Source organism: Elgaria multicarinata, chromosome 4 (genome assembly GCF_023053635.1).
Source record: "Elgaria multicarinata webbii isolate HBS135686 ecotype San Diego chromosome 4, rElgMul1.1.pri, whole genome shotgun sequence".
NCBI classification, from domain to species: domain Eukaryota; kingdom Metazoa; phylum Chordata; class Lepidosauria; order Squamata; family Anguidae; genus Elgaria; species Elgaria multicarinata.
In genome coordinates, this window is record NC_086174.1 from 138615264 (window position 1) to 138641186 (window position 25923).

General features: G+C 40.8%; 1 protein-coding gene across 2 annotated transcripts in view; it reads right to left on the reverse strand.

Annotated features, from left to right (window-relative positions):
* Nucleotides 1–25028, reverse strand: part of CTNNA1 (catenin alpha 1) — an 82252-nt gene extending 57224 nt beyond the window's left edge. Inside the window, exons 1-6 of one of the 2 annotated variants that reach the window (XM_063125257.1) lie at nucleotides 24843–25028; nucleotides 9748–9854; nucleotides 6729–6924; nucleotides 5737–5903; nucleotides 4456–4575; nucleotides 3113–3379 (exon numbers count right to left, since the gene is read on the reverse strand). In XM_063125257.1, the coding sequence (XP_062981327.1) occupies nucleotides 3113–3379; nucleotides 4456–4575; nucleotides 5737–5903; nucleotides 6729–6924; nucleotides 9748–9852 (855 nt within the window). In that variant the 5' untranslated portion in view covers nucleotides 9853–9854; nucleotides 24843–25028. Of the gene's footprint in view, nucleotides 1–3112; nucleotides 3380–4455; nucleotides 4576–5736; nucleotides 5904–6728; nucleotides 6925–9747; nucleotides 9858–24842 lie in introns of both variants that reach the window. The other variant, XM_063125258.1, reaches the window with a different exon arrangement.
* Nucleotides 25029–25923: the final 895 nt, after the last annotated feature.

A 25923-nucleotide genomic window follows, 5' to 3' on the forward strand; every position in this document is an offset into this window, starting at 1 on the left:
TAACCATTTACTCCAAAATGTTAGCAGCCTAATAATGGCTTAACATGTTGTCTGAACAGGCCCACTGTTTTATTATTTTCCTTAATTAGACAAGAGAACAAAATAGTACATTACATACTCAATTCCTTCAGGCACATCAGACTTCTTAAACTGAATATACACCAGAATAGTTTATTCCAAGTTAAAGCTGCCTCAGTGACTTCAATCTTTTCAGAAAGCCATTTTACCACGTTAAAAACTGACTTCAGACAAAGTTATGTGGTTTGTCAATTCCAGAACATTTTAGATTTGTTATGGGGGTACATTGGTTTTTTTTTAAGTGCCTAAGAAATAATAAACCTGCAGAATAAATATTATTGAAATAAGTTTGTATGTATCTGACTTTCCTTTAGAAAAGCAGTAAAAATTTGTATCAGGCACCTTCACAGGCTGCTTCATGGTAGTGCCAGCCCTGATGTTTGTGGTGGTAACACTCCTACTGTGTTTGCCTGGATTACTGAATAGATTAGCAGGACTTTATGTTGGAAAAATAACTTCCGGAGTTGTGGAATATAGAAACACATTAAGTATTCGGTCCAAAGGTGCAAATCTGGAAGCCTGGCAGTAACATGCTGCCAAAGCCTTCACATATATCAGCCTACAACTGCATTTTTGCTTCTCACTTGCCCCAGCTTCTCACATCTTCTGCACGAACTGAAATATGGATGAATGTTTGAAGATATGTACACATCTGGAACAAACCATCAAGTAATAGAACTGAGATGTTTACTTCAGCTCATGCAAAAATTCTAGCTCATGATGCTCAAAGTGGAAGTCCAGACCACAAACTATGGATCATTTAGCCATTGAGCGAAGTAATAAACTTGAGTCATGTTACATATTTGCAAAGATATATTATTTACCGGGATAGATAAGGGTTCAAGATAGCTAATTTGATCTATAGTTACTATGACAACTGTAGCTTGATGTTTAATAAGAAGTACATCCTACTGTGTTAAATGGTGCTTATTCCTATGTGGGAGCATATGATGGTAGACCACATATGATTATGATATACTCTTTAAGAGTTCCATATTAAGCTGAACATCCAAAACCTATCACTACTATATTTATAGGCACACTTATTTTCCAAACCTTTAAACTAAAAATGAGCTTCCTCTGTATGTTAATATTAAGGTTTACATACTTTTTAATTTAATACATTTATATACCGCTTATCATATCTAAAAACATGTATCTCTAAATGGCACATGGCAGCATCCATTGTTGCCTGATCACTGAAGGGGGCCTTCCATGAAGAGAGCAACAATACTGGATAGTGTTCACAGTTCTAAGCAGATATAATAATTCCTTTCTTACACATATTATAAGGTTAATAAGTCTCCATTTTCAACCCTTAATATTTCCTACATTGCAAAAGTTGACATAGAGTAAAGTAAAAAGTTGCAGCTCCATCTCTAATGCTAGCTATACTTGTGATTGTTTTATTAATATGAAGGCATATATACTTTTAGATGTACAAGTATTCTACACAATACAACTTTTGTGTGCTAAATTTACACACTTTAATAATGCACTAAAGCACGTTTAGATTTGTTAACAATGCATCATTAGGGTCCGACATATTCCACAATAAGCTCAGTGGAGGGTAAAAAAAAGAGATGCAGAAGTGAGGAATTTGAGTAGGAAAGGAGCATTAGGATTGGGAAGAGGGCCCAAAAGGTAGGAAAAGTTGCGGAGAGAGCCATGACAAGATGAATGTGGAGGGAGGGGGAGACAAGACAGCAGGCTGAAAAAGGAAGAGCTTAGATTGTAAGCTCCTTAGAACTGTCTTTTTCCTTATCTTTTTTCTGCTGAACTACCACACATGTTGACAGGGCTATGCAATCATCTGTTTCAGAAAGTGAAAGTGGATGAGGCAAATGCCTGAAGGAATGAACACAGAAGAAACAGGAGGAAAGGGGGGAAATGACCAAGGGAAAAGAGGTGCTGTAGAGGAAGCCTCCTACAGGGTTCACAATCAAGAAGAAGCTGTGTGCTACTTGTAGGAACATGGGGAAAGAGATGGGAGCACTGGGCAGGTTGTGATGGAGAGTAGGTAAGTGTGCAGAACTTTTGCTAGCCTTGGAAGTCAGAAAAGGTCTGTGCATGCCACAACACTGTCCGCAAAGGCTGGAAAGGGACTATTTGGAGTCACCTAAATGTAAAGCATGAGTTTCAACTTCAATGAAACTGTTGAGTGTGGCTGAGCCACTGGTCTTCAAAGCTGGGGAAAGGGTTGGAAGCTTAACCCTGTTGCACTAAGCCTCGTAATGATTCTGAAAGGAGTCAAAAGCCTTATGGCTTCCAAGTATCTTCACAGTTCAGGAATGTATCTGGGAACCTCAGTCTTTCTCTAGTCTCTGGAAGAGAGGCAGGAACTCTGACACCCTTGCAAGAGGCAAGTACATTTATGGACATCTTTTTAAAGTGGATTAAGGAAAAGGATCCTAGTAGGAAAATCTTTAATGCAAAAAGCTGAGGAAACGAACAGGTGATGAAAGAAGCAGCCAATGAGAAAGCTGGATGAAAGGAGCATAGACTGGGAAGACAAGAGAAAAACTGTAAAGAAATATTCACACAGGACATGGGACAAGAAGAGCTAATGGCTGGAAAGGAGTGGATAGGCTGCATTTTGCATATTAACTTAAACCAGACAAATCTTTGCTTGTAGATCTACAGTTTTCCTGTAAGGTCACCATGGCACAAAACTAAAAAATGTGTGTTTATTCTCCATTTTCATTTATTTTCTATGAAGCCATGTGCTAGATGTTATTGCAAAATAGTTATCTAAATAAAGCAAATGCAACATAATGACATAAAGAAAATGGCTTGTCTAAAGCAAAATATGAATATGGCAATCTACAGGTCTCCAGATGTTTGAATCAATCATATAATCATTTGTGATCTCGTGGAATTTCAAGACTCTCAACAGCAGCATAGGTTTTGTTACTATGAACCAGCTCTGAGCAAACCCTGTGTACAACAAGTGCATGGTTACCCTTCACTCTTTAAGAGGTCTAAATTTTTCCAGACTTCTAACCATCAGCAGTTTGCAAAATTCAGTACTTACATCGAAGTTGTTGAGTGCGTAAGCCAACTCTCCGCCACCACCCTGCTGCTGAACTGAGTCCTCAGAAGCAGTTGCTTGGGCTGCATTAGAGATTCCTGTCACTGCCTGCTGCAATTGCTTGTAGATCAAGTCTCTGTTGGCTTTGTAAGCAGCTACGTCTGGATGCTGGAGACATGCTTGAGAAGCAGTGTAAAGTATAGGAATGTTTTTCTGAAGAATTCCTCTGGCTGCAGCCATCTGATCACGATGACCGATATCTTTTAATTCCTGCAGAGAACGTTTTAAAACAGGAATATGCTTTGCTTAGAGATAAAAAAAATACATGATGCAGTTTAGCATTTAGACTCTCCCATAACTAAGAAAAAAGCATTGTGTGTTGCTACTTTTGAACAGTAACTATGGTGCAGCATTCATTAGGAGGTACACAAAACTACATGGCCTCCAAAACATAGTGAAGTTGCAACCGTAGTCCTGAATGCTCAACTTTCATTAACAGAGACATTAGACATTTTCAAACCCTCTGAACAGCAGAGAGAAAGATTATGAATAAAAGAATGACACACTGTTCCAGAAGCTTCTAGTAGACAGGCAGTTGTGTCTTAAACAGCCCCTTACTTCACTTTGTATTGCTTCAAATCCTGTTGTCTCTTCTGCTTTGTACAGATTTAGAATGGTCTCTTACAGGCCATGTCACCTCCCCACTGAAGGTTAACATTCTGCCAAAATCCCACTAGAGAAAATTATTTGAAGTACACTTATGCAAATGTCCGTGGAGGGCATAGATCCCAATTTGTCTGAGCTGCTCACCTGCCGACTGTAGTGTAGGCAGAGAATACTCATGGCAGATAAGCAGCACTTTCTGCAAGCAGAACGCTATGAAAACATAGAAATTTCTGTTTATGCAAGTCGTAACTGCACATTACATGCATACCCTTCTCCCATGTTAAATTGGTCACATGAGAAGAGCAGTTGTATGAGTTGCTGCATTTTTCAGAGATATCCTTTATCTCCCAGCTGTACTCATCTCAAAAGACTAGCTTATTCCGATCATGCTATTTTCTCTCTCATTATCCATCTTCTAATATTCTCCCACTAAACAGGTGCATTTATTAATGTGCACTTCACCCACATTTTAAAGTAGTTGACAACTGATGCTTCCTTTGAAGTACAAGACTCCTGTTACCTATGCACATCGTATTTTATGCATCCTCTGTACAAAGTGGTCAGTATTACAATTTTACCATTTCTATGATAATAGTTTATGTATTATAATTTTGTCAAATATTCTAACTGTATATAAACAGGTAGCCACATCTTTGAAAATATAGATATTGTTACTGTACCTGCTGTCTCTTGCCTGCCATTATGTTAAGCTTATCCACCTCCGGTTTAAGAGCTTTATACTGTATTCCTAGATCTTGTTCAGTACCAGCATTTCTCAGCTTTAGGATTCCTTCTTCTACCTGGAATATTAAATTAGGTATTAAACTGTACAGACCACACAACTGTTTACAATTTAATATGGCTCCTGGAGAAGCAGTGCCCCTCATTTCTAAGAGCATTGCACTGTGAATACAAATGTGCTGTTGTGCTTCACCAACAAATAACAACCAGACATGCATATTAGTTTGGTGCCTAAGTACTGATTGGAAATACCAGCTTTCAATAACCCATTAGCCTGTTTAATGGCATGGAGCTCTAGAATGACTTTATGTAGCAAGACCATTAACACATCAGGTCCAAAATAAAGATTAACAGAATTGTTCTGGGAGAAGAGCTCAGCTGGCAATAAATCTATCAGCTAAGAAACACACCAATGGTGGGGACAGGAGCAGGCAGAAGTAACATCGGGGCCTGCTCCTGCTGGACTCTTCCCCCCCCACACAGGGCAAACTGCCATCTTGGCCCTGTGGGGAAGAAGAAGGACCGAGGGGACAGGAGCAGGCAGAAGTAACATTGGGGCCTGCTCCTGCTGGACTCTTCCCCCCCCCCACAGGGCAAACTGCCATCTTGGCCCTGTGGGGAAGAAGAAGGACCGAGGGGACAGGAGCAGGCAGAAGTAACATCGGGGCCTGCTCCTGCTGGACTCTTCCCCCCCCCCCACAGGGCAAACTGCCATCTTGGCCCTGTGGGGAAGAAGAAGGACCGAGGGGACAGGAGCAGGCAGAAGTAACATCGGGGCCTGCTCCTGCTGGACTCTTTCCCCCCCCCCACAGGGCAAACTGCCATCTTGGCCCTGTGGGGAAGAAGAAGGACCCAGGGGACAGGAGCAGGCAGAAGTAACATCGGGGCCTGCTCCTGCTGGACACTCTCTCTCTTTCTCTCTCCTCCCTCCCTCCCTCCCTGACTCCTTTTCCTTGTGTGTCATGTCTTTATTAGATTGTAAGCCTGAGGGCAGGGACTGTGTTTTTTGCTAAGTGTAAGCCGCTCCGAGAGCCTTTTTTGGCTGAGGAGCGGGGTATAAGTATAATAAATAAATAAATAAATAAATAAATAAACATATCACAAGAAACAACACAGAGTGGAGCCCAGCACACACACACGCGCACACACACACACACACACACTGTCGAAGTGCTAACAGTATGCACAAAAACATTAAAAACAGATGAATCACAACTTACAACTTTAAGTTGAACAAGCAGTTTGTATACATCCGCCATATCAGCCAAAATAAGTAGCCGGGTAACTGCTGACAGGAGGGCACGGGCGGCTCTCACCATGTTCCCTCGTTTCACGGAAGAACATGGGTCATCAGCAAATTCCCCAGAAGCACTCTTCATCAAGTCTCCTATGTATACAAAGTTAGTAAGGAAGTAGTTAGATTTCTTCAGTTTTCAGTAAGTTTGCTATTTCCATTTGAAGACAACATTTTGAACAAGTAGGGTAAGGCTAACCACGTAGCACTTATGTTACAAAATGGCAAGAATACTACATGATTTCACTTTAGTGGTCTCTCAGGTAATATATATTATATTGTCAAAAAGAAATGGCACCCTATTAAAATTAATCCGACGTTATGAAATTAGAGGAAATATAACATTTCCAGGACAGAAATTACAAGATTTATACAGTTTGAGACCAGCCAATTCTGTACAATGCTTCAGAAATTAGAGGGGTCGAGAGCATCAAGGAGACATAATGAAGTTAAGATCTCAGTTTACAAATGGGTATTATTACTTTTAGAGGCATTATTTTTGTAAACTTCAGATACTAAAGACCAAAGCAGCATTCTACAAAGCTCACTGGGTGACCATAGCTCTGTCACTATCTCTCAGCTTAACCTACCTGGAAGGACTATCGTGAGGGTAAGCTGGGGCTAGGAGAACTACATATATTGCCCTGAGTTCCATGAAGGAAGGATAGGATTAAAATACATTACGTACATAAATAGAATCAGTGAAATTATTTTTTAAGTTTGTTTTTCCATAACCAAGAAAGTAGCAACATGCTAGAGAGCACTGAGAGCTGAGCTTAGAGAGTTTTTATCCTCAAACTGGCTTTTAAATACATGTATTGGTAGATTGACTACACATTTTTGCAGACTAATAATTTTTGCGGGGACAGGCAACAATCACAACAATTAAGGCCCCAATGATAAGGCCACACAATATACCTTGTTTACGAACATCTTCCACAGCAGCCACCAGCTCTTCTTTAAGAAACTGGCTCTCCTTTGCAATTTTGTCCCCTTTCTCCAAGAAATTCTCTGTTGCTTGTTCAACTGATGCAGCTAGAACATGTGCCTTTTTAGACCGACCTCTTTTTTTGTTGGAAGGACCCTTATTACTGGTATTGACCAGTGTTGTAACCTGGAAATAAGCATCATATGACACACATTTTTCAGTCGATACGTTCTGACAACCTTATATGATAAAACCTCCCAGTTAATATAGTTCCAATCTATGTAATTGCTAGGACAAATATCATAGTTCAAGCAACACTTTTAAGTTTCAGCTTAAAGCTTAGTTTTAGAAGCCAATATGAAAAATTGGGAATGTTTAACATATTTCTTATTTTATGCATCCTAGCTTTGGTCCTGATTAGAACTTCAAGTTTCATAAAGGTAGAGACTTTCATTCACCAACCAAGTCCATAAAAGTCTGAAACACTTTAGAATGACTATGGAATCTTTTAGGTCAAGTATTAACATAGCTGAAATTGTAACTGCAAGTAAGCATTATAGTCTTTCTAGTGCAGGAAATGAGGACTTTCATGGGATTCTGTTCTGCAGTTTACAGGCAATTCTTGACATTGTTTCTTCACTCTTGCTTTTTCTAGTCTGTCTTAACTTTTGCTCTGCTTCTTCCTAGTCCCTTACTGTACAGCAGGGGTGGCAACTTGCAGTCCAACAACATCTGGAGGGCCACAACTCCCCTCATTATTAGCTATGAGGGCGAGGACTAATAGGATTTACAATCCCAGCAACATCTGGAGGGCGACAAGTCCCCCATCTCCTGCCGTACAGGTTGTAACCTACTTGTTAAAGCCCAATGTTCTTTGATCTTTCCTTATCAGTCTGTTTTTTATTGCAGCACTTAATTTTCACATTGCTTCTCTTTAAAACTGCTCAAGTCTTCTATCATGCTTTTCCAAAGTAATTTCTTCTTCTTCTCCTGCTGCTGCATTCCAATGCTCATGATTACTCTCCATATTATGGAAACAAGCCACTGTTTTGTACACACAGCGCATTATGATTAATGCTACATGGGATTTTTTTCCTCTTATGTTTGTATTCCCACCCTTCCTCTAAGGAGCTCAGGGTGGCATACATGGGATTATCCCATTTTAGCCTAACAATTCTGTGAAATAGGTTAGGCTGAGAGAGTTACTTGCCTAAGGCCACCCAGCAGGGTGGACTGATTTAAAGTTTTCTATTTATATTTTAAGTATTTCCTCAACAGAAATGCAAAAGAAAGTTAGAGTGCATTTCTGTGCAAAGAAAGAACCCTGGGGAAAATGCCTAATCTTTTTAGGAAGAACCCTGAGGGAAATGCCTGATTTAAAAAAAATATTGTATGTATGGCACAATGGCTCATGTATGATATAAAAATCTGTTGGTATGCAACTGAAGGAAACCTTTGTACTACCTAAAAGGATACATTTTAAAATGCAATAATTTTTTTAAAATTGTTTTAGTACTTTGGAAAACATTTTGACATATCCATTGATAACTTACTCTAGGCTAATTACAGTATTTGTATAAAGCTGCATTAGGATAGGGATTAGAAACTACATACATGTTCTTATTTTTAATCTCGTTACATGCAAGAACCCTGAGCAAGATGATTTACTCACTCACATACAAGTACTCAGAACATTTTAGAAACAAGGGATAATTAAGGTGCAAGAGAGTGTCCGGGTTTTGTAGTTACATATGCATAATCTGTAAGCCAAGTAAACTGCACATCTTTGTCCTCTAAGCCTTCATGAATTACCATGGTAAATTGCAGGTTGGCATCTCATAGTGCTTGATCACAAAACCGAAGGCAACTTGCCAGTTCCCAACTCCCAGTATTAAGCCAATACACTACATGACCTGTTGTGCCCTATTTAGAAACACTAGATTTCAGTGTCTTCTCTCATTTCATCTTTGCACAGAAACGTGTTCTTTGAATTGTAACCTGTAAGTTAAGTTCAGTGGAGATATATCATTCTGCAATCTTTTAACCATGGATGGAGATCAGCTGTGCCAGCTCAGATGCTCCCCTTGGATGCTAACCATAACTAGCTTTAAAGAAGAACTTAAAACTGTACTTAGAAGGAGGTTTACTCTCTGGTTTAAAGCTAGCTGAAACCTGCATCTAAGCATATGAGCATTCAGCTCAATATAGATGTTAATACCAACCATAGTTGAAAGAGGAAAAGAAGGGGAGAATTTGAGCAGGGGAGTGGAGGAGATGTATGCACCAATGAGTGTGTATGGTGCTCCTGATCTCTCAAACGTAAGTAAGAGATCAAAAAGCATTATGGACTGAGCCTTCACTAGTTGCACTTAAATCTGACTGAAATCATTTTGACTAGCTATAACCCGCTTAAATTCCATTACTTCAAATGGAACTTAAGCAGAACTAAGTCGTTTTGGATCAAGGGTAAATGTCTTTCAGGCTGGTTCATATACTTGATAGATGGTCACTGATTCAGTTTTAGGAGATAAGTACACTTTGTTAAATTTATCAAGTTTCTATTGGGATCAGGCTTCATTTTAAACTTGAGACTTTTTTTTAAAGAAAAACTCGCTGTAGTTGAAATTTTAAAGTTACTGATTTTATCTACACAATAGCACCAATTGAACTTCATTGATGAACAAGGAGTTGAACCTGCATTTTCTACATCCAAACCCAATGTTCTAGAAGACATTATGAAAAATAGTATCAAATCATATTTAGCAGTTTTTTAATGGGTGGTTTTTACAACTTTGTTGTGTTATTTTTTGACATTTCTTTACAATAGAAAAGCAAGGAAAATTGTGGACAGCATTCAAACCAAATTCTGAATTTGCCATAGGGCTCATTATATTCTTGGTAAGTCCAATGCAGGCCCAACTCACTAGCGATTGCTATTAGTTCCCCAATGCAACATGGTGGAGCCAAAACCATAAAAAACAAAGGACTATCACATATAACTTTCCTTACCTGTGTGACAAGAGGTTCTAGCAGCCTTTCAACTGCAAGTGTCCTTATCTCCAGGCTTTTTGGATCCCATTTGAAGTTAACATTTCCTGCATTAATGGCAGTCATTTCTGGGGGGGAGAGAAGTATGTGGTAATTTCACTCTTATCACAATTCTATATGCAGCACAAACCTATGACTGTTTACCCAGAAGACTGACTACATACTATTATTCCAAACAAGCAAACAGACCAGCTTCGCACGGGTTGGAATTGCCATTAGGTTGATACAGAGAAGCCTTCAAGCAAACTTGCACAGCTGATAGAGTTAAACACATTGTGCCTGCCCTGCCTGAGTGAAAGGATGCCTGTTGGCACCCCTAGACACACACTCTGTAATGGTCCTGCACCCCTACAACCCACCGAGAGAGGGGTCTGTCTACTTAGAGCTGCCCCACAGCAGAGAGAAGGGGGCAGGCCTATAACTCAGCCTACTAATCTACCCTGCTTCAAACTGTGCTTGTTCTTTCTTTTTTCCCATACTTTAACATGGTTTTTATTTTCAGTATTTGGGGCTTTATTTATTTAAAAAACCATGTCTAAAATACGACTGTTGTATGGCTAAAATCTGCTCACTGCAGAGCTAAATCATCATGCAAAGTTTAGTTGAAATCTATCAAATGTTATTGAAGCAGTACACCTTAATTATTATTTTTTTTGATTTGCCACCTTTTGGGTTCAAGATGGCGGTTGAAATTTTCACTACGCCCAACACTATCCCAGATAGATGTAGAACAAATCCTCAAAGTTTCATAACAATTAGACATATGGTTTTTGAGATCATACAAAGAAACAATTCCTTTTATTTATATAGAAGACAGGTCAGATGCCTCAGATGCTAGGACTGATTCCTTCTATTACTAGAGCTGCTCTACAAAAATAGAGAAAAAATATGCTTGCCCCATTTATCAAAGAAGGCGTTAAGATTAATAGCTTCATTTTTTTTTCTAATTCAGTACTCATCCTTTAGTCCTAATCCGTAAAATGGGATCTACTTTTTCTCTCTTTCCTCCCTCTCTTCTTCTCTTAAGTTAAACACCCCTAAAAAAATGAGAGGTAAAGAAGGTAATGTGTATCACTGGTGCAATGCAGTAGTTGAAGATCACTGAGTTCAGTAACTGCTAGGAGCAGCAATAAAGTAGACAAATCTTAGTGGATTGCATAGGTTATCTATGGGGAATTAATGGGTGGACAACAGGGGTGTGCGCTCTGCCCTGGAATTATCTGGTAACCACGGAGATTGGCAGCTTCCAAACCCATTGATTAATATCAGAGCGGAGTCATACCCAATTGGAGCGTCTAAAGTCTCCGAAATTATCCAACTGTTTTTCAGGCATCAATGCTTTGTGTGTGTGTGTGTCTCAATTGAATATCTCCATATTTGGAAAATGCTGAGTGGGGTGAGGGGTAGCTTTGATATTGACACTGTGGCTAACCAATTAAGAAATGCCACAGCGCTGTCCGTGACCATGTTCTCCTCCAATCACAGTGTTCGGGGGAGTGGGAAACACTAACTGGCTGCTGATTCTGGTCATGGGATTGAGAGGGAACACGTATCCTCTTGGACTCATAAAAGTCAATCATCCACATTTCCACAGTGTGAAAGTGCTGCTGGGCTGGCTGGCATTGTGATTGAGAAAGCTTCTACACCTGATTCAGGCAAAGGCAGGCTCTTTATTTCAGTTAAACTATTACTCCTGTTGGCTGTCTGGGCTTCCTGTGTGGGCTCCCCCCCCCCCCCCCGTCCAATAGATCTGGAGGGCACCAGGTTGGAGAAGTCTGGAGTAGAAACCTCCACCAGCAGCAACGGAATTCTGTATCAGCAAAGAATAAAAGCTCCCTCCATAAATGCGCAGGGGTGGATTAACGTGTGTGTTTGTTTGTTTAAGGGGGATAATGGTTTGAGGGGGGAATTAAAAATTCCTAAAAAATCAAGGCATAAATGAATCTGCTCCAAACTTGGCATATCTAAAGCCCTACGTAAGAGCTATCATCGTGCCAAGTTTCATATCTTTATCTTTAAAAATGACAACAGTTTTTAAAAGTAACAATTTTAAAACCATGAACTTAAAAAAATTCCTAAAAAATCAAGGCTTGAGCAGATATGATTCAAACTCAGTGTGGCTAAAGCCCTCCTTAAGAGCTGTCACTTTGCCACATTTAATCTCTTTATCTTTAAAAATGAGGCAGCTGTACACATTTGATTGATTTCCATTGACTAGAGCAGTTATCTAAAAACAGGTGATTCTCTGACGGGCGAGAGTTAGGGGAGGCGCTCCAAAATCGGGGCAGAAAATCGCCTCAACAGAGCTCTGGCTCGAATTTTAAGGCAGAGAAGACCCACTTTGCACACCCCTGGTAGACGATCCTTATTGAAGAACAGAATTGTCTAGACAACAGCTAGTCCAGCATGGATGGATTTAAATTCAGGCAATGATTTAAATCATAAAGAAAAAAAGATCTATTTAAATCACTGCTTTAAATCAAGCTACCCATTGAAACTTTCATATATTTCCTAAGTTGTGGTGCAATTCTGACTAATAAGCCATCATAATTTACAACTACATACAATATTACTGAAGTTAACCTAGCTACTAACTGTATGTTAACTTTGGGTTGTTTAACTCATAAACAACAAAGTGTCTGGGTTTTCATGTCATGAAGCAACCTATGATCAAGATGACTGGAAGATGCATAACCAAATTGGAAGAAGCATGGCATGTAACTTAAAAAATTGTGGGTTAATTGATTAATTAACCCTCAATTTGCTCGTTACATGCAAACAGGCCCACTGTCATGTTCATGACTGTTCCCTCTGGCGTTCACACATGCTGGCAAGCTGACACGGGATGCTCACATCAGTGAGACTTCTATTGAGGAAATCGCACAGTAGACAAGCTTAATAGTTAGAGTTTCCAAAACACTCAGAGTGGTGGTGTTGAATAGGGTATGCCAATAACAGCTTTGAGCTTCTCCAGACCCTGCATACGCTGGCACCTCAAAGGGTCATGGCCAATCTCCTAAAATGAAGTCCCAGGAAAGGTTGCTCTGAGCCACCAGAGCTGGGCAGAGAGATCCGTCACACACTTGTCAATCTCAGCCTACCACTACTGAGCTGACCCCGATACCACGACTTCAGGAAAGGTTAAGCCTCAGGCCCAGGAGTCCCATCCTTCTGCTAAGGACTGGGAACTACCTGCCACCTGCGTCTGGGGACGCACACAGAATGCACAGCATATGCAAGTTCAAGTCTATGAAAAGCCTTACTACTTTTCATGGCACAGTTCTTAGATATTCAAAGTCCAAATAGCAAAGCGTCCATGTGCAGAGTGCTTTCAAAGTCCCAAGCGGAGATGGAATCCAAAGCAGGAGGGAGGGTCAGGCATTGAGTTGAGTGGCCTATTCAAAGCCACTTGACAGACAGGTCCTCTGACCGGTAAACCACGCCCGCGTGCCAAGTGGATGGGATGTTACAACCCACTTCGAAGAGCAGCCCCCACTTTTTCCAAAACACTCTGAAGTTCCCAGAGAACTAGCTGCTTCAAGGCTGAGATAAAGGAGTGAACAAGCTACTTCTATGGGAACTTCTTAGAGATAAGCTTGCAAGAGAACATCTGGCATTGTCAAACTATTTCCTAATAAATCTAATCACTAGGTACAAGGCCGGCCTTGTACCTACACCTGACACCCAGAATCTCACTATATGTATTTTGTATGCTTTATTTTTTACCTATAGAGAGAATGTTTTTAAAATATTCCCATACTGATCCTGTACTCATGGAATGGTGGCAAGTTGTGGGTTAATTAAGACACGATTTACCAGGTCGCGTGTTGCTGCTCTACACAATCAACCGCCAATGAGCCCAACTGGAGATTGTTGTGTGACATGTGGACTCAGACACTAGGAGTCATTTGTGGTTTAAGCAACTCCAAGTTAACCTAAGAACTGCAGGTTAAATCGGGGTTGTTTAAATAACACACAGTGTCTAGGCTTGCACAATATGCAACAACCTCCACTGGGAGGTTGATTATGCAAAATGGCAGTGGCTCATGTGCAGCACATGACCCGGCAAATTAGTTAATCGTGATTTGTTACCATTACATGCAAACTGGGTCATAGGGCCTTTATGCCCAGCACACATGGCAGTTTGAGGTTAACAGCACAATCCTATGCATGCCTCCTTAGAAATTACTTCCAATGGGTTCCATGGGGCTTACTCTGGGGTAAGGGAGCATAGGATTGCATCCTTACTATGAAAATATACTGGATAATTTTGTCTTTTTTCTTTAAGGTGTTGCTCCTTTCTGTTTCACAGTGGGTTGGTTCACACGATCAAACAACCCACAGTGGGCTGCAGCATGTGCAGGTGACCATTTTGAATATTCAAGCCACAACTGTGGCTAATTGTGTCATTCAGTCCCGGTGGGGTTGGGTTGGGTTGTGCATGACTTAAACAACCCTCACATAACTTATGGTGTACTTTAAGGTCATGCAAGGGTTAAACACCCCTTGCATAGCTCACCCGTCAGGTTCAGATGACACGACAAACCACCATTGAAGCTTGAATATTCAAAAGCCACCTGGCATGTTCCATAACCGCAATTGTGCGAATCACGTCTCTGTCTTGGCCCAGCCTTGCACTCTCCCACAAAAGTAGCTAACCAAAACAAAATGTCAATGAATGATGGGTTAAAGCAAGGTTTGATAGCTACCGAACTGAAATAATCAATTTTCCATTTTTAAAACCATTTTTAAAAAGTATTTTTAGAATTGATTTTTATCCACCCAGTTATATTTTCTTTCTGTCTTAACTCCTCTGCTTTGATTGCCCCAGCTCCATCATAACATAAGCACAGACAAACAGTCCTATCTAGCCTGTGTCTTTGCACATGCGACTATAGTCAGGAAAACTGAAAGCCCAGGGCTTTCAAGAAGCAAGAGCTATTAGGCCGGACAGAACCATTTTCCTGAGATGAAAAAAATTATGTCCATGTTTGATTAGTAGGTAACTTGTTTAATTTTTATAAGTCTCCAAGTGTTAGGTTTAGCATATTCATGATGAGATTTAATTTTAAGCATGTTTTTATGTTCCAGGGAAATTTAGTATTTTATTTATGATTTCTTTTTAAAAAAAAAACTGATAAAAAAACTGATTTAAAATTTTACAATCATTGATTTTTACAACCTTGACCAAGTCCCTTCCAAAACTTTTTATGTGCTCCAGTAATAGAAACACAACAGCAGCATCCTAAATGCTGATTTTATTCCAGTGCCAAGAGAAAATATGGCTTTTTAACAAAGCCTTTAATGGTTAAATGTCAAGGAGCTATGGACACAGTTACAATACTGTGAACTTTCAGACAAAAAACTCATGCTGGAAAAGGACTGCAGGGTTCGACAACAAAACTGGTGTAGTTGTGCAAAGTGGTAGAACTATATAAGCCAATCAGGTAGGCATTTTGACAAAAACTATAAGCTAAATTACGTGGCAAACATTCCAACCCCATCTTTAATAGCAAGAGAAACCTGCTACCTACAAGTAAGCAAGGATTTTGTTCTCTAACCACAAACTGTCTGGAAATCTGTGGTACTTCCAATGCTTTAAGAAGGGTATTCCCAGCCCTCCTTTTAGGCCAATTTTTAACCATCTAGTTCTACATTGCATGGCATAGTCATATGCACACAAAAATAGACAGCACCAAGATTACAGCCCTCATCCCTACTAAATTATGTAATCCAGAACAAATGATGCAAAAAAAAACCCAAAACCCCAACAACCCCAAAAAGCTGACTGCAGTATTACTACTTAAATACTTGTTATGCTACACATCTTTGATCTATGAGAGCAAGCAAATCCTATCTTTCCACTATGAACAGTGCAGAGATCCTCTTGCAAAGCTAGACAGAGTGAGAGAAGGGAGGAGAGGCAGTCTTGGAAAGAAAACTTCTGGACCTGTTTATATAGTTGTTTATAAAGTTGCTTATAGTTGTTTTTAGATGTACGTTTCTGTGTTATGTTGTATGTTTTTGTGGTTTTACATTTTGTCATTGTTTTTAATTGTTTTAATCTTATGTAAACTGCCCAGAGAGCTTCGGACATGGATTGGTATAGAAATAATAATAATAATAATAATAATAATAATAATAATGTAAAAACTGTGATGAGTTCATGTTTGAGACATGTAATAATACCATGAGATACCTGAGTCAGTTAAATTTTACACTAGAATAATGTACATCATCATGGCTGCATCCTTACACCCTAAAACTCCCTTACCTCTCCTCTCTCTCACTCTCTTGTTCCTCCAAATAGGACATCACCGATCAATCCTGCCCCTGATATACCTTTCCTCCCTTTTCCTTTGGCCCCTCTTTTCCTCAATTGTCTTCTCTGCCCTTCTTTTCTGGTCATTGCCTCCTCCAACAATCCTTCCCCTTGCATTTTCTCTCTCATTCAGCCACCATGTCTCTGGACTCCTTACTGGATTTTTCCTAGTTGACCAAGCAGTAAACGAAGCATCATTTGCATACATTTAAGTAGAGGAAAATGCATCACCAATAATAATAATAATTTGCTTCACAAATTTCTCAGTGAGATATGTCTATAGTATCAGGCTAAGAAAAAAATGCAACTATGTTTAACAGGAATTTATTTATTTATTTATTTATTTATTTATTACATTTTTATACCGCCCAATAGCCGAAGCTCTCTGGGCGGTTCACAAAAATAGCTATGCAGCGATGTCATCATTCCACTCAAGAGCCTCAAACTTTTGTTCTTCTATGCCACTTCCATTCCAGTCAAAGTGAGTACAGAAAAACAAACTCCGTTACTGAACAGAGCAATGCATCACTTTTGGCAGGAAGCCTAGATGACAATTAAACGACTGCATTAATGGAAGTACTGTACTTGTCTGGTAGACTACATACCAGACAGTAATCATCCTATTCAACGAACTTGGATTACACAACACACACACACACACACCCAGAGACCTCAACAAATAATCAAAAAAATAATGGCAACACTCCTTTAATTTTTTGTTTTGTTTTGTTAAACACTGCTTATTTTAAGGACTACATATTAAGCCAAGGGCTTTGATGGAATAAATGGTGAATGATTCCACCCTGAAACGGTTATGGGAGGGGGGGAGAAGAGGGAAGACCAGTTATTCCTGCAACGCACATATGCAAGTACACCCTAAAATTACATTGCCTAGTGATTTTATCCACCTATGACAGCACTTTATAGTTACCCATCCCTCTTGTTTGCCCTGACAGGAAGAGTGAAAGCTTAAGACTGCATTTTTGTGCATGTATGGTGCTGGTGCTGGGGGAGGGAATCTCCAAGTGGGCGAACTGCGCTAGGACCTAAGTTAGCTATACTAACATCTAAGGATGCAATCATTATCATGTATACTGGAACAAATTTCATGTGAAATCAGTGGGATTTATTCACGGGTTAATCTGTTGCTTAGGATCAGGGTGAGCCACTCACATAAACAGGACAAAAGACCTCCACCCACCCTTGAGGTCAGGAGAAACTGCAGTGGTTCATTGGACACTTCCGCAAAAGCAAAGACTAAACAGAAGTAGCAGCTGTTAAAAAGAGAGTCCATTTGCATTAGCACCTTTCTGCTGGAACGATTGCACCAAGCAACTCTATAATCCAGCCTTCCCCAAACTGGTTCCCTTTAGATGTGTAGACTACAATTTCCAGCTCCCCTCCCTATTAGCCATGCTGACTGTGGAATGCTGGGAGTTCTAGTACAACATATCTGAATGGCACCAGGCTTGGGAAGGCTGCTGTAATCTAAGGCAGGCTTCCCAACCCTGATGTCCTCCAGCAAGCATGGCCAATGATAAGGAAATCTGGGAATTGTAGTCCTAAACATCTGAACAGCACCAGTATTGGAAAGACTAATCTAAGGGGGCGTTCTGACAATCCTAATTTTTGTGTCCATGCCCTTCCAGAAAGTCTTCCATTGACTCTAAAGCAGGTGTTCTCAAATCTATCAGGCTGTACCTAAAGGAAAGATACCACACTCCTTCATATGATACAGGATACGTATAGATGCAAGAAAAGTCCTCTTTGCAAGATCAAGAAAGCAGCTGATGGATTAGATATCCAAAAGAAAGAGAGCAAGACAGGATGGATAAAGACAGAATTGGAAAAATCCAGAGCACCTGGCTGACCAAGAGTCAAGTAATTTAAAATGTTTTTCAAACCCTAGAGAGAAGAATTAAGACAGAGAAAGAATAGAAAGAAGGCTAGAGAAAAGGTTGACAAAGTACAAACCCAACTCACATCCAAGAATCACAACCTTACGGGCACTTCACAGAATTTGGAAAGTTACTCCTGTTTCAAGCCTAAGAAGGGGGGGGGGATTAAAAGAGAAAGTGAGGCTTCTACTATCATCCTTAACCAAACCTCCAGAAGCATCTGCACAAGACTGAGAGCTTAAGAGGCTGTGAAATATAAGCCAACCTTGCACAGAATCCATTATAAAGTTGAGATGTGGAATCATAATCCAGAAGGCTCAGGATGAGGCATCACCTGGGTTGGAAATATCCCAAGTTTCTAAAAGTTTAACACAGGTGGTTTGCAGGTTACATGGTACACAAGCCTCAATATTTTTTTAAAAAACACAACACATCTGAGAATGGCACATTGGAATCTGAAATATTTTCAGTCCTAACATTCAATTGATGGTCCATGTACTACTATACTTGGCATAGAATATCTTACCACTTAAAACATTTCAATTAACTTTGTGCTGAGTAATTTTTACTGCTCGCTTTAGAAGTTGGGGACAGAAAGTATGTGCCGTCATGTTTTAATAATTAGAAACTGTTACCTGGCCTCCCCAACACTCAAATGTAACATTCATATACGAGAATCTTGATACATTCATATTTGGATCCTATACTTGGCAGAGTTCATTACTGCCTAAATATAATTGAACCATAGAATTCCACCCTGGCTTAGAACAATGTATCCTGTAAATTAAGTAGGATGGAATTGATGGTGTTTTGCTTCCAAAAACTCATTTACCAGGTACAGCAGGAACAAAGCCTGGGAACAAGCATTCAGAACAAGGAAATGGAAGTGATTCTATGCTCAGGTACTAAGAATGGTGTCTCTACTTTCAATGATTAGCGAGAGACAGAGACTTCTTGAACAAGAAATGAAAGTGTATAAAATGTTGCATAGTGTTGAAAAAGTCTATAGGGAGATGTTTTCTCCTTGTCTCATAATACTAGAAACCACAGTCACCCAATGAAGTAGAATGACGGGAGTTTCAGAACAGATAAAAGTAAGTATCTGTTAATAGGATGTCTGGTAATACATTTTTGGGGTCTAAAACGGATACTGCTGCCTACTTTGAATGGGAGCTGAGCAACTTCCACACAGAAGCACCATTACCACGTACTTTGGTAAGAACATCCGGAGGGGAAATGAGGGAGAAAGCAGAGACAAAGAGAAGCAACCACACACACTTACTTTCCTTTTGGTCTAGGTAAAAGTCAGAACCAGTAGAATTTCAAACATGAACAACATGGGAACCTCCAAATCCAGCTGACCACCATCCTATTAAAGCTTATAGACAACAGAGCAAAAAAATAAAAATACAAAACCACTGATCTCACACTAGCCAGCACCACCATAGCACAAAAATATAGATCCAAGGTATGGATCATAAAATTTAACATGGGATACCAACAAAACCACCATGGAATACGTAACACATCTGTGGGCACAAAGGCAACCTATGATCTGAAGGTGGCTGGGTGTAGAGATGTGAAGGCCTGGAAAAAGCCAGAAAAAAATCAGGAGGGAAAAACTGTGGTGTTTCCCCCCCCCCTCCATTTTTTACCAAAGCCTTTTTTGGAAAAATTGGGGGGGAAATATTATGGGATGTTTTATTTTAGCATAACGAATAAAATGTTTAAGACAAGGTGTTCAGAGATTTACTTCTCCAAATGTTTTCTAAAAACTATGTACAATATCAGATTATTACAATTTCTGTGCACCAAGGACAAGCAAGTCCTAGGTTGCAAACTGAGACTACAATTCTCAAATGCAAGAGCAAGATGCATTTCTGCCTCTAGGGGACACCACTGCCATTGAAGCAGAGACTGAAACTGATAGTGATAGCTATAGTTCAGAAAATGAGCCTGATTAAATTTCATGCATAATCATTGAATCTTGGTCCCCACTTTTTCTCAGTTCTTTTTATGGGAATGGGTGCTTTATGTGTGCTTGACAGTGTGGAGTACTAGTGGAGAAATAAATTATTTTCTTTGTTACTAATGTTGATGGTTTCTTTGGTTGTTTTTTAAAATTGTTTTTTGCCTGCTCCTCATATAATGGCAAAACCAAAGAGGTTCCTTACAGTTCAGGTGTTCCTAACAGTTCAGGAGTTTGTAGCTCCATTTGTTATCAAAAAAAGTAAAAAATTTAAAAAAGCAAGTTCAATTTGTAATAATTGTTTGAATACAAACAACTTTTGTAAACCGCCCAGAGAGCTTCGGCTATGGGGCGGTATATAAATGCAATAAATAAATAAATATAAATAAATACACTATACTTTTAATATACCAAATGTAATAATTTTAGGCCAAACCAACTTGGACATAATTACATTTTATGTTCCTAAAGTAACAAAGTGACTTTCAATCTGTAAAAAGTGGTAATATTGCATTATTTCAATTTTTTCCAAAAAAAACCCCAATTTTTTTCCTGAAAACAAAACAAAACCATTTCCCCCCCATGGCTTCAAAATTTCCAGAAATTTTACATCTAGCTGGGGGTGGGGAATCCCTTCATGAGGATCTATGCCATCGATCCATGTTGTGCCATAGTTGTGTTGGCAAGTGCTAGGTCTGTGTTTTTCCCTCCTGTGCACTCTATAGGCACCAGCTTAAGATTTAATTGGATGGGTGTTGGGGAGGGGGAATCCCATGTAGAAATCATACACATTCATGATTATCTATTTTTTATTTTGTGACTGGGCATACCCCCGCAGCAGTCATTTTTGTGGTGGTACCCACAGCACTTTGTCTAAGTTACAAGTGTATCACAGACCCCAAAAGGGGTCATTTAGCATTATTTGGGTTTTTTTAAAAATGTGATTATTAACACTACTTCCTTGTACTTTGAAATCCTATGACACTATATGATGCACCCTATAGTTGAGACACAATACGGTTTGTTCCCATGTAAGTTTGTAGTCTCTCGTGGTGTGAGTGATGATACCATGGAAATTAGCTATATTATCTTGATGAAGCATTGCATCTCCTCTTAGGATTCATTGAACCAGTGAGAGATCCAGCCACACCACAAAACTGATCTCTATTAATTCCCCCAAGTACTATATGAATCTAACTCAGGGTACTCCGGAGATAGACTTAAAGTTACATGGTAGTCCCTTCATTGACACCATGAAGCTCAATAAAAGTGAATTTGCACAAAATTGTGTATTTCCCCATTTCACAACCGCCTCCACTTTCCTTCCCCTTCACCTCTTGTCTCTCCTGTGTTGAATTATAGATTATAAATTCTCTGGGGAGAGACCTGGCCCTTGTACTCTGTCAAATGCCATGAACATTGATGGAACAATAATACTCTTCACAGAAATATTCTTCACTATCAGAAAAGGAAAATAATTACATTTCAATTATACCAACTATCTAGAATTACATTTACTGTTCCTGCTATGCAAGCCAGGACAGAACATTATAGTACTAAAATTAGTTGTCATGTTGAGAGTGCTTCCCTGTCTAGTGTTTTAGACTAGACCCGTTCATTTCTCAGAAAACCTCTATCACTGACCAACTCATGGATTCAAAACACATATCCACTTCATGTGTCACGGTGGCAAACCATGGGCAAATTAACCCATAATTTGCTGGGATGCATGCCACACACACTGCCTCTACTTTCAGTAAATAACCTCTGATTGGGCCAATTGGAGGTTGTAAGTGTTTCAAGAGAACCTGGACCGATGGGCTGTTTAGGGACTAAAGAACAGAACAGTTAAGCCAACAACAAACCATGCATTAACTGCACATTAAGCTCACAACTTCTGAATGGGATGATCAGAGGTTGTTTACTGAAAGCAAAAGTGTCTCATGCACAGTGTGCATCCCGGCAAATCCTGGATTAAATAACCCACAATTTGCCAACGTGGCATGCAAACTGCATCAAAATGAAACAAGACCAAGTCCATCAAGAGGTGCAAAACATGGGAAACACAATCCACAGATACAAGAAATAATTAAACTTTTAAAGCAGGTACACATTGAGATATACTCTTCTTCAAGGATGTATTTGTATCCACAAAAGTATGACAAATGACGAACAGTTAATTCATAAACGATACTCTTCACTATCAGCACACCAAATGTATGTAAGAAATCTTGTTTAGTAACATCTTTTTTAAAAAATGTATTAGCATTCTAGGAAAAATATTGATTCACAGGAAAAATACATCAGTAAGATACAAAAATAAGAGGCTCTTAAAATATGTTTTAATTAATATTTTTTGTAATTTAATTGCAAGCATAACTAAAAGGCATCCTTGGAATTCAACTGTGAATCTTGACCTGGTAATGTAAATGTAATTAATAATAATAATAATAATAATAATAATAATATAAAATTGTACTCCAATGCCACCACATTAGTTATCTGACAGACTTTTGGAAGATGAAATATTAAATGTGCACAAATAGCAGCTGGTATCCCAAGCTATATACTGAATCAGTTCTACGTGACTTTTATACAGAAGTCCACAACTTTCACCTGGCCTTAGTTGCCAAGCCCAAAATTGTAGTTCCCACCCATTGCCAGTTGTTGTGTCTTTGTAGGACAGCAGCCAAGGGACCCAAGGAAAGCAGTCTTCCTTTCCCATGCAAAATAGGGTCATGGATGTTGCCCATTTGGCCACTCAGTGAAGGAGCTCTGGATACCTACCCTCTCAATTATCCTTTCTTACTCCAGCACAGAAAAGGTGGCAAAGTTTTGATTTCTTCTTCCCTAGTTTGGTCCTATGGCACCAAGGCATTCTGATCACTTCAGCAATGCAGTACCCAACCCACTCCCAGCCTTCAGAATCCTCCCAACAATTCAGTGGAAGGGGGCAGAGAATTTCCTTGCAACTGTTGGGAAGCTGGTCCTCTCTGCAGCTCAAGGCAGAGCAGAAGGCTTACCTCATCATTCCTGCCAGACAGCAAGTGGTTTTCTTAGCATAGTGAGCAAAACTGTGGAAGCCTCCTTCCACAACTCCCCGCTCCTGGCTACAAGCATGTCTTGCTGCATCACAGCCCCCTTGGCATTCAGGTGACAGGAGGAGCTGTGATGCAACAGGGCATGCATGGAAGCTCTTTGCATAGTACTTTAGATTCCAACTGACACACTTAGAAAAGTGATAATTTTTTCAATACAAATATCAGAACTGTACATATTTAGTAGTAGTTCTATTAACACTTTTAGACATTAATCTGTATGAAGTATAACTAAATTAGTTATGGAAATATTTTTAGTATCTGAATCAGAACAAAGGTGAAGATGACTACTACCTAAATTTTGAATGCTTCAAGTCACCACAAAGTTTAGCAAGGTGGTTTTGTACCTAACCTACCTCAAATCATTGTTATAGATAAGAAAATATGATTCCCATCTTGTTCTCAGGACATGGGCAGTGAGACTTACTCCAAGCAAATGTACATCGATTAGCCTGTAAATAAGTTAACATGCCATTTGTTCCTTCCTACAGAAAACTAATACAACATATGCTACTTTCAGCACAGATGCTTACAGCTCAACAATGGAAATCATACTGGCTATTAAAAAGAGACAGATTGGATTTATAAAATTATAGGATGTTTTGATAACAGATAAATTAACACAACAAATATGAATTAAAAACAAGATGATAAAAATAATTTTATGGTAGATTGATGGCAAATATATTATATGAAGAATGATATACTGATCATTTACCCCCATATATACCACAAAATGTACAATTAGTAGTTTATAATAGCCACCTGATATGCAAATCCATGTCAATATTAGATTTATCTAGAAAAATGTCTAGTGGTAAATTGAGAAGGAGTTTGCTGTTGTTGTTGGCTATATTTTAAAAATAAAACATAGAGTTAGAAAACCGTAAGTTATGGAAATAGCTTTTGCTGCTTTACGAGTGAGTCTCCTTCAGAAGTCACGCCAAACTTTTCTTCCCCCAGATAGAGCAAGCTCTCAAAAAGACTTTCTATAGAAGTTCATACTAACTCTGTGGGCCGGAGTACGCCAGAAGTCCCTCCCCCGCCATTTAAAGTTTGCTTTCTTGTGACTGTTGGGAAAAGGTGCGGCGCTGACCTACTCCTCTCTCTCTCTCTCTCTCGCAGACCATTTACGCATTCTGCCATGAAACCCACACCCCAAACGCACAAAACTACACACACACACACCCCTTGTCACAGTTTCAAAACCTCGAGCGGTTGGGAACAAAACAGGAGTAAAGAAAGGAGACTGAGTGAAGGGGAGTAAGAGGAGCCCTGCCTTTTTTTTTAATCACCGGCCCAAGCAACTCCTGGGGAGAGAAGGGGAAACAGATCCTCTTTCTCTGCTCTACCCTCCCATAGATAGGAACTCACAAATCCCTGGAATGAGGACACCGCCCAGAGCAGGAAAAGGGGGGGAGGAGGAGGGGGGGGAGGCGATGGAGGCCTCGAGCGCTGGAGGCGGAGTGGAAACAGCAGCAGGAGGAGGAGGAGGAGGAGGAGGATAATCTCCACAGGGCGGTTCCGGGACCCACTTAGCGGGCTGGGGGGAGGAGGAGGAGGAGGAGGAGGAAGAGGGGGGTGGGGGAGAAGGGAAAGACGGGGTCCCGGGGGTGGGTGCGTGGGGGGCAAACGAGTGCGAAGGCCGCCGCCGTTCCCGTCACGCAGCTGACTACTCTTAGGCGGCCCGTGGCCACTTTCCAAAGTTTGTAAATCGGCTTGAGGAGGCCAAGCCGGGCAGAAGTCACACCTCCCCAGCGGAAAGTTACCTGCTGCTGCTCTTCCGCTGTGGTGGCGGTTATTACCACAGAGTAACCCAGGCTCCTGCTGTTTCCGCCGCTTTGTCTGCCGGTGGCCGGTCACTTTTTGCTCCTCGCCGCCGCCGCGCCCTATCCCGAGCCAGAGAGTCTGAGAACAAGACGAGGAAACAGGCTCTTCCGGGCACCTCCCCCTGCGGCCCTGCCTTGCTCTTCCCGGCACCGCCCCCTGCTCCCTGCCAGCTCTTCCCGGCACCGCCCTCCGCCCGCTTGCCCAGGCTCTTCCGCGGCTCTTCGTAGCACCGCCCTCTGATCACCGACGGCTCTTCCTAGCACCACCCTCTGATCACCGACGGCTCTTCCCAGCACCGCCCTCTGCCCGCTTGCCCAGGCTCTTCCGCGGCTCACCGACGGTTCTTCCCAGCACCGCCCTCTGATCACCGACGGCTCTTCCCAGCACCGCCCTCCGCCCGCTTGCCCAGGCTCTTCCGCGGCTCTTCGTAGCACCGCCCTCTGATCACCGACGGCTCTTCCTAGCACCACCCTCTGATCACCGACGGCTCTTCCCAGCACCGCCCTCTGCCCGCTTGCCCAGGCTCTTCCGCGGCTCACCGACGGTTCTTTCCAGCACCGCCCTCTGATCACCGACGGCTCTTCCCAGCACCGCCCTCCGCCCGCCTGTGGTGGATTTTCACTTCTGTCTACGGCACCGGGGCGGCGGCGAAGTGGGGAAAGGAAAACCGAGGGAGGAGAAGTAGCCGCTGCAACAGCCGCAGGGTGTGACGGGGCGGGCGGAGGGAAGGGAAGTGAGTGAATCAGGCAGAGAGTTTCAGGTGAGAGTTTACTGAGATTGCGTTTACACGTCCAAAGTGAAATGAGCAATTCGGTTTCTTTTCGAAAGGGTTAAAAAAAAGGGTGTGTGCGTGCTTTAACTACTGCTCACCTGCCCTTCCCCATTTTTCCATATAAGGTTGGATGCTGTCTTCTGTTCGTTGAAAGTGTATTCATTTCCTGTCGTTGGCATGATCTAATTATGGCAGGAGGCACCTTGGGGAAGACTGCCGTGGCCCTCCTTGACAAGACTGACGTGAGC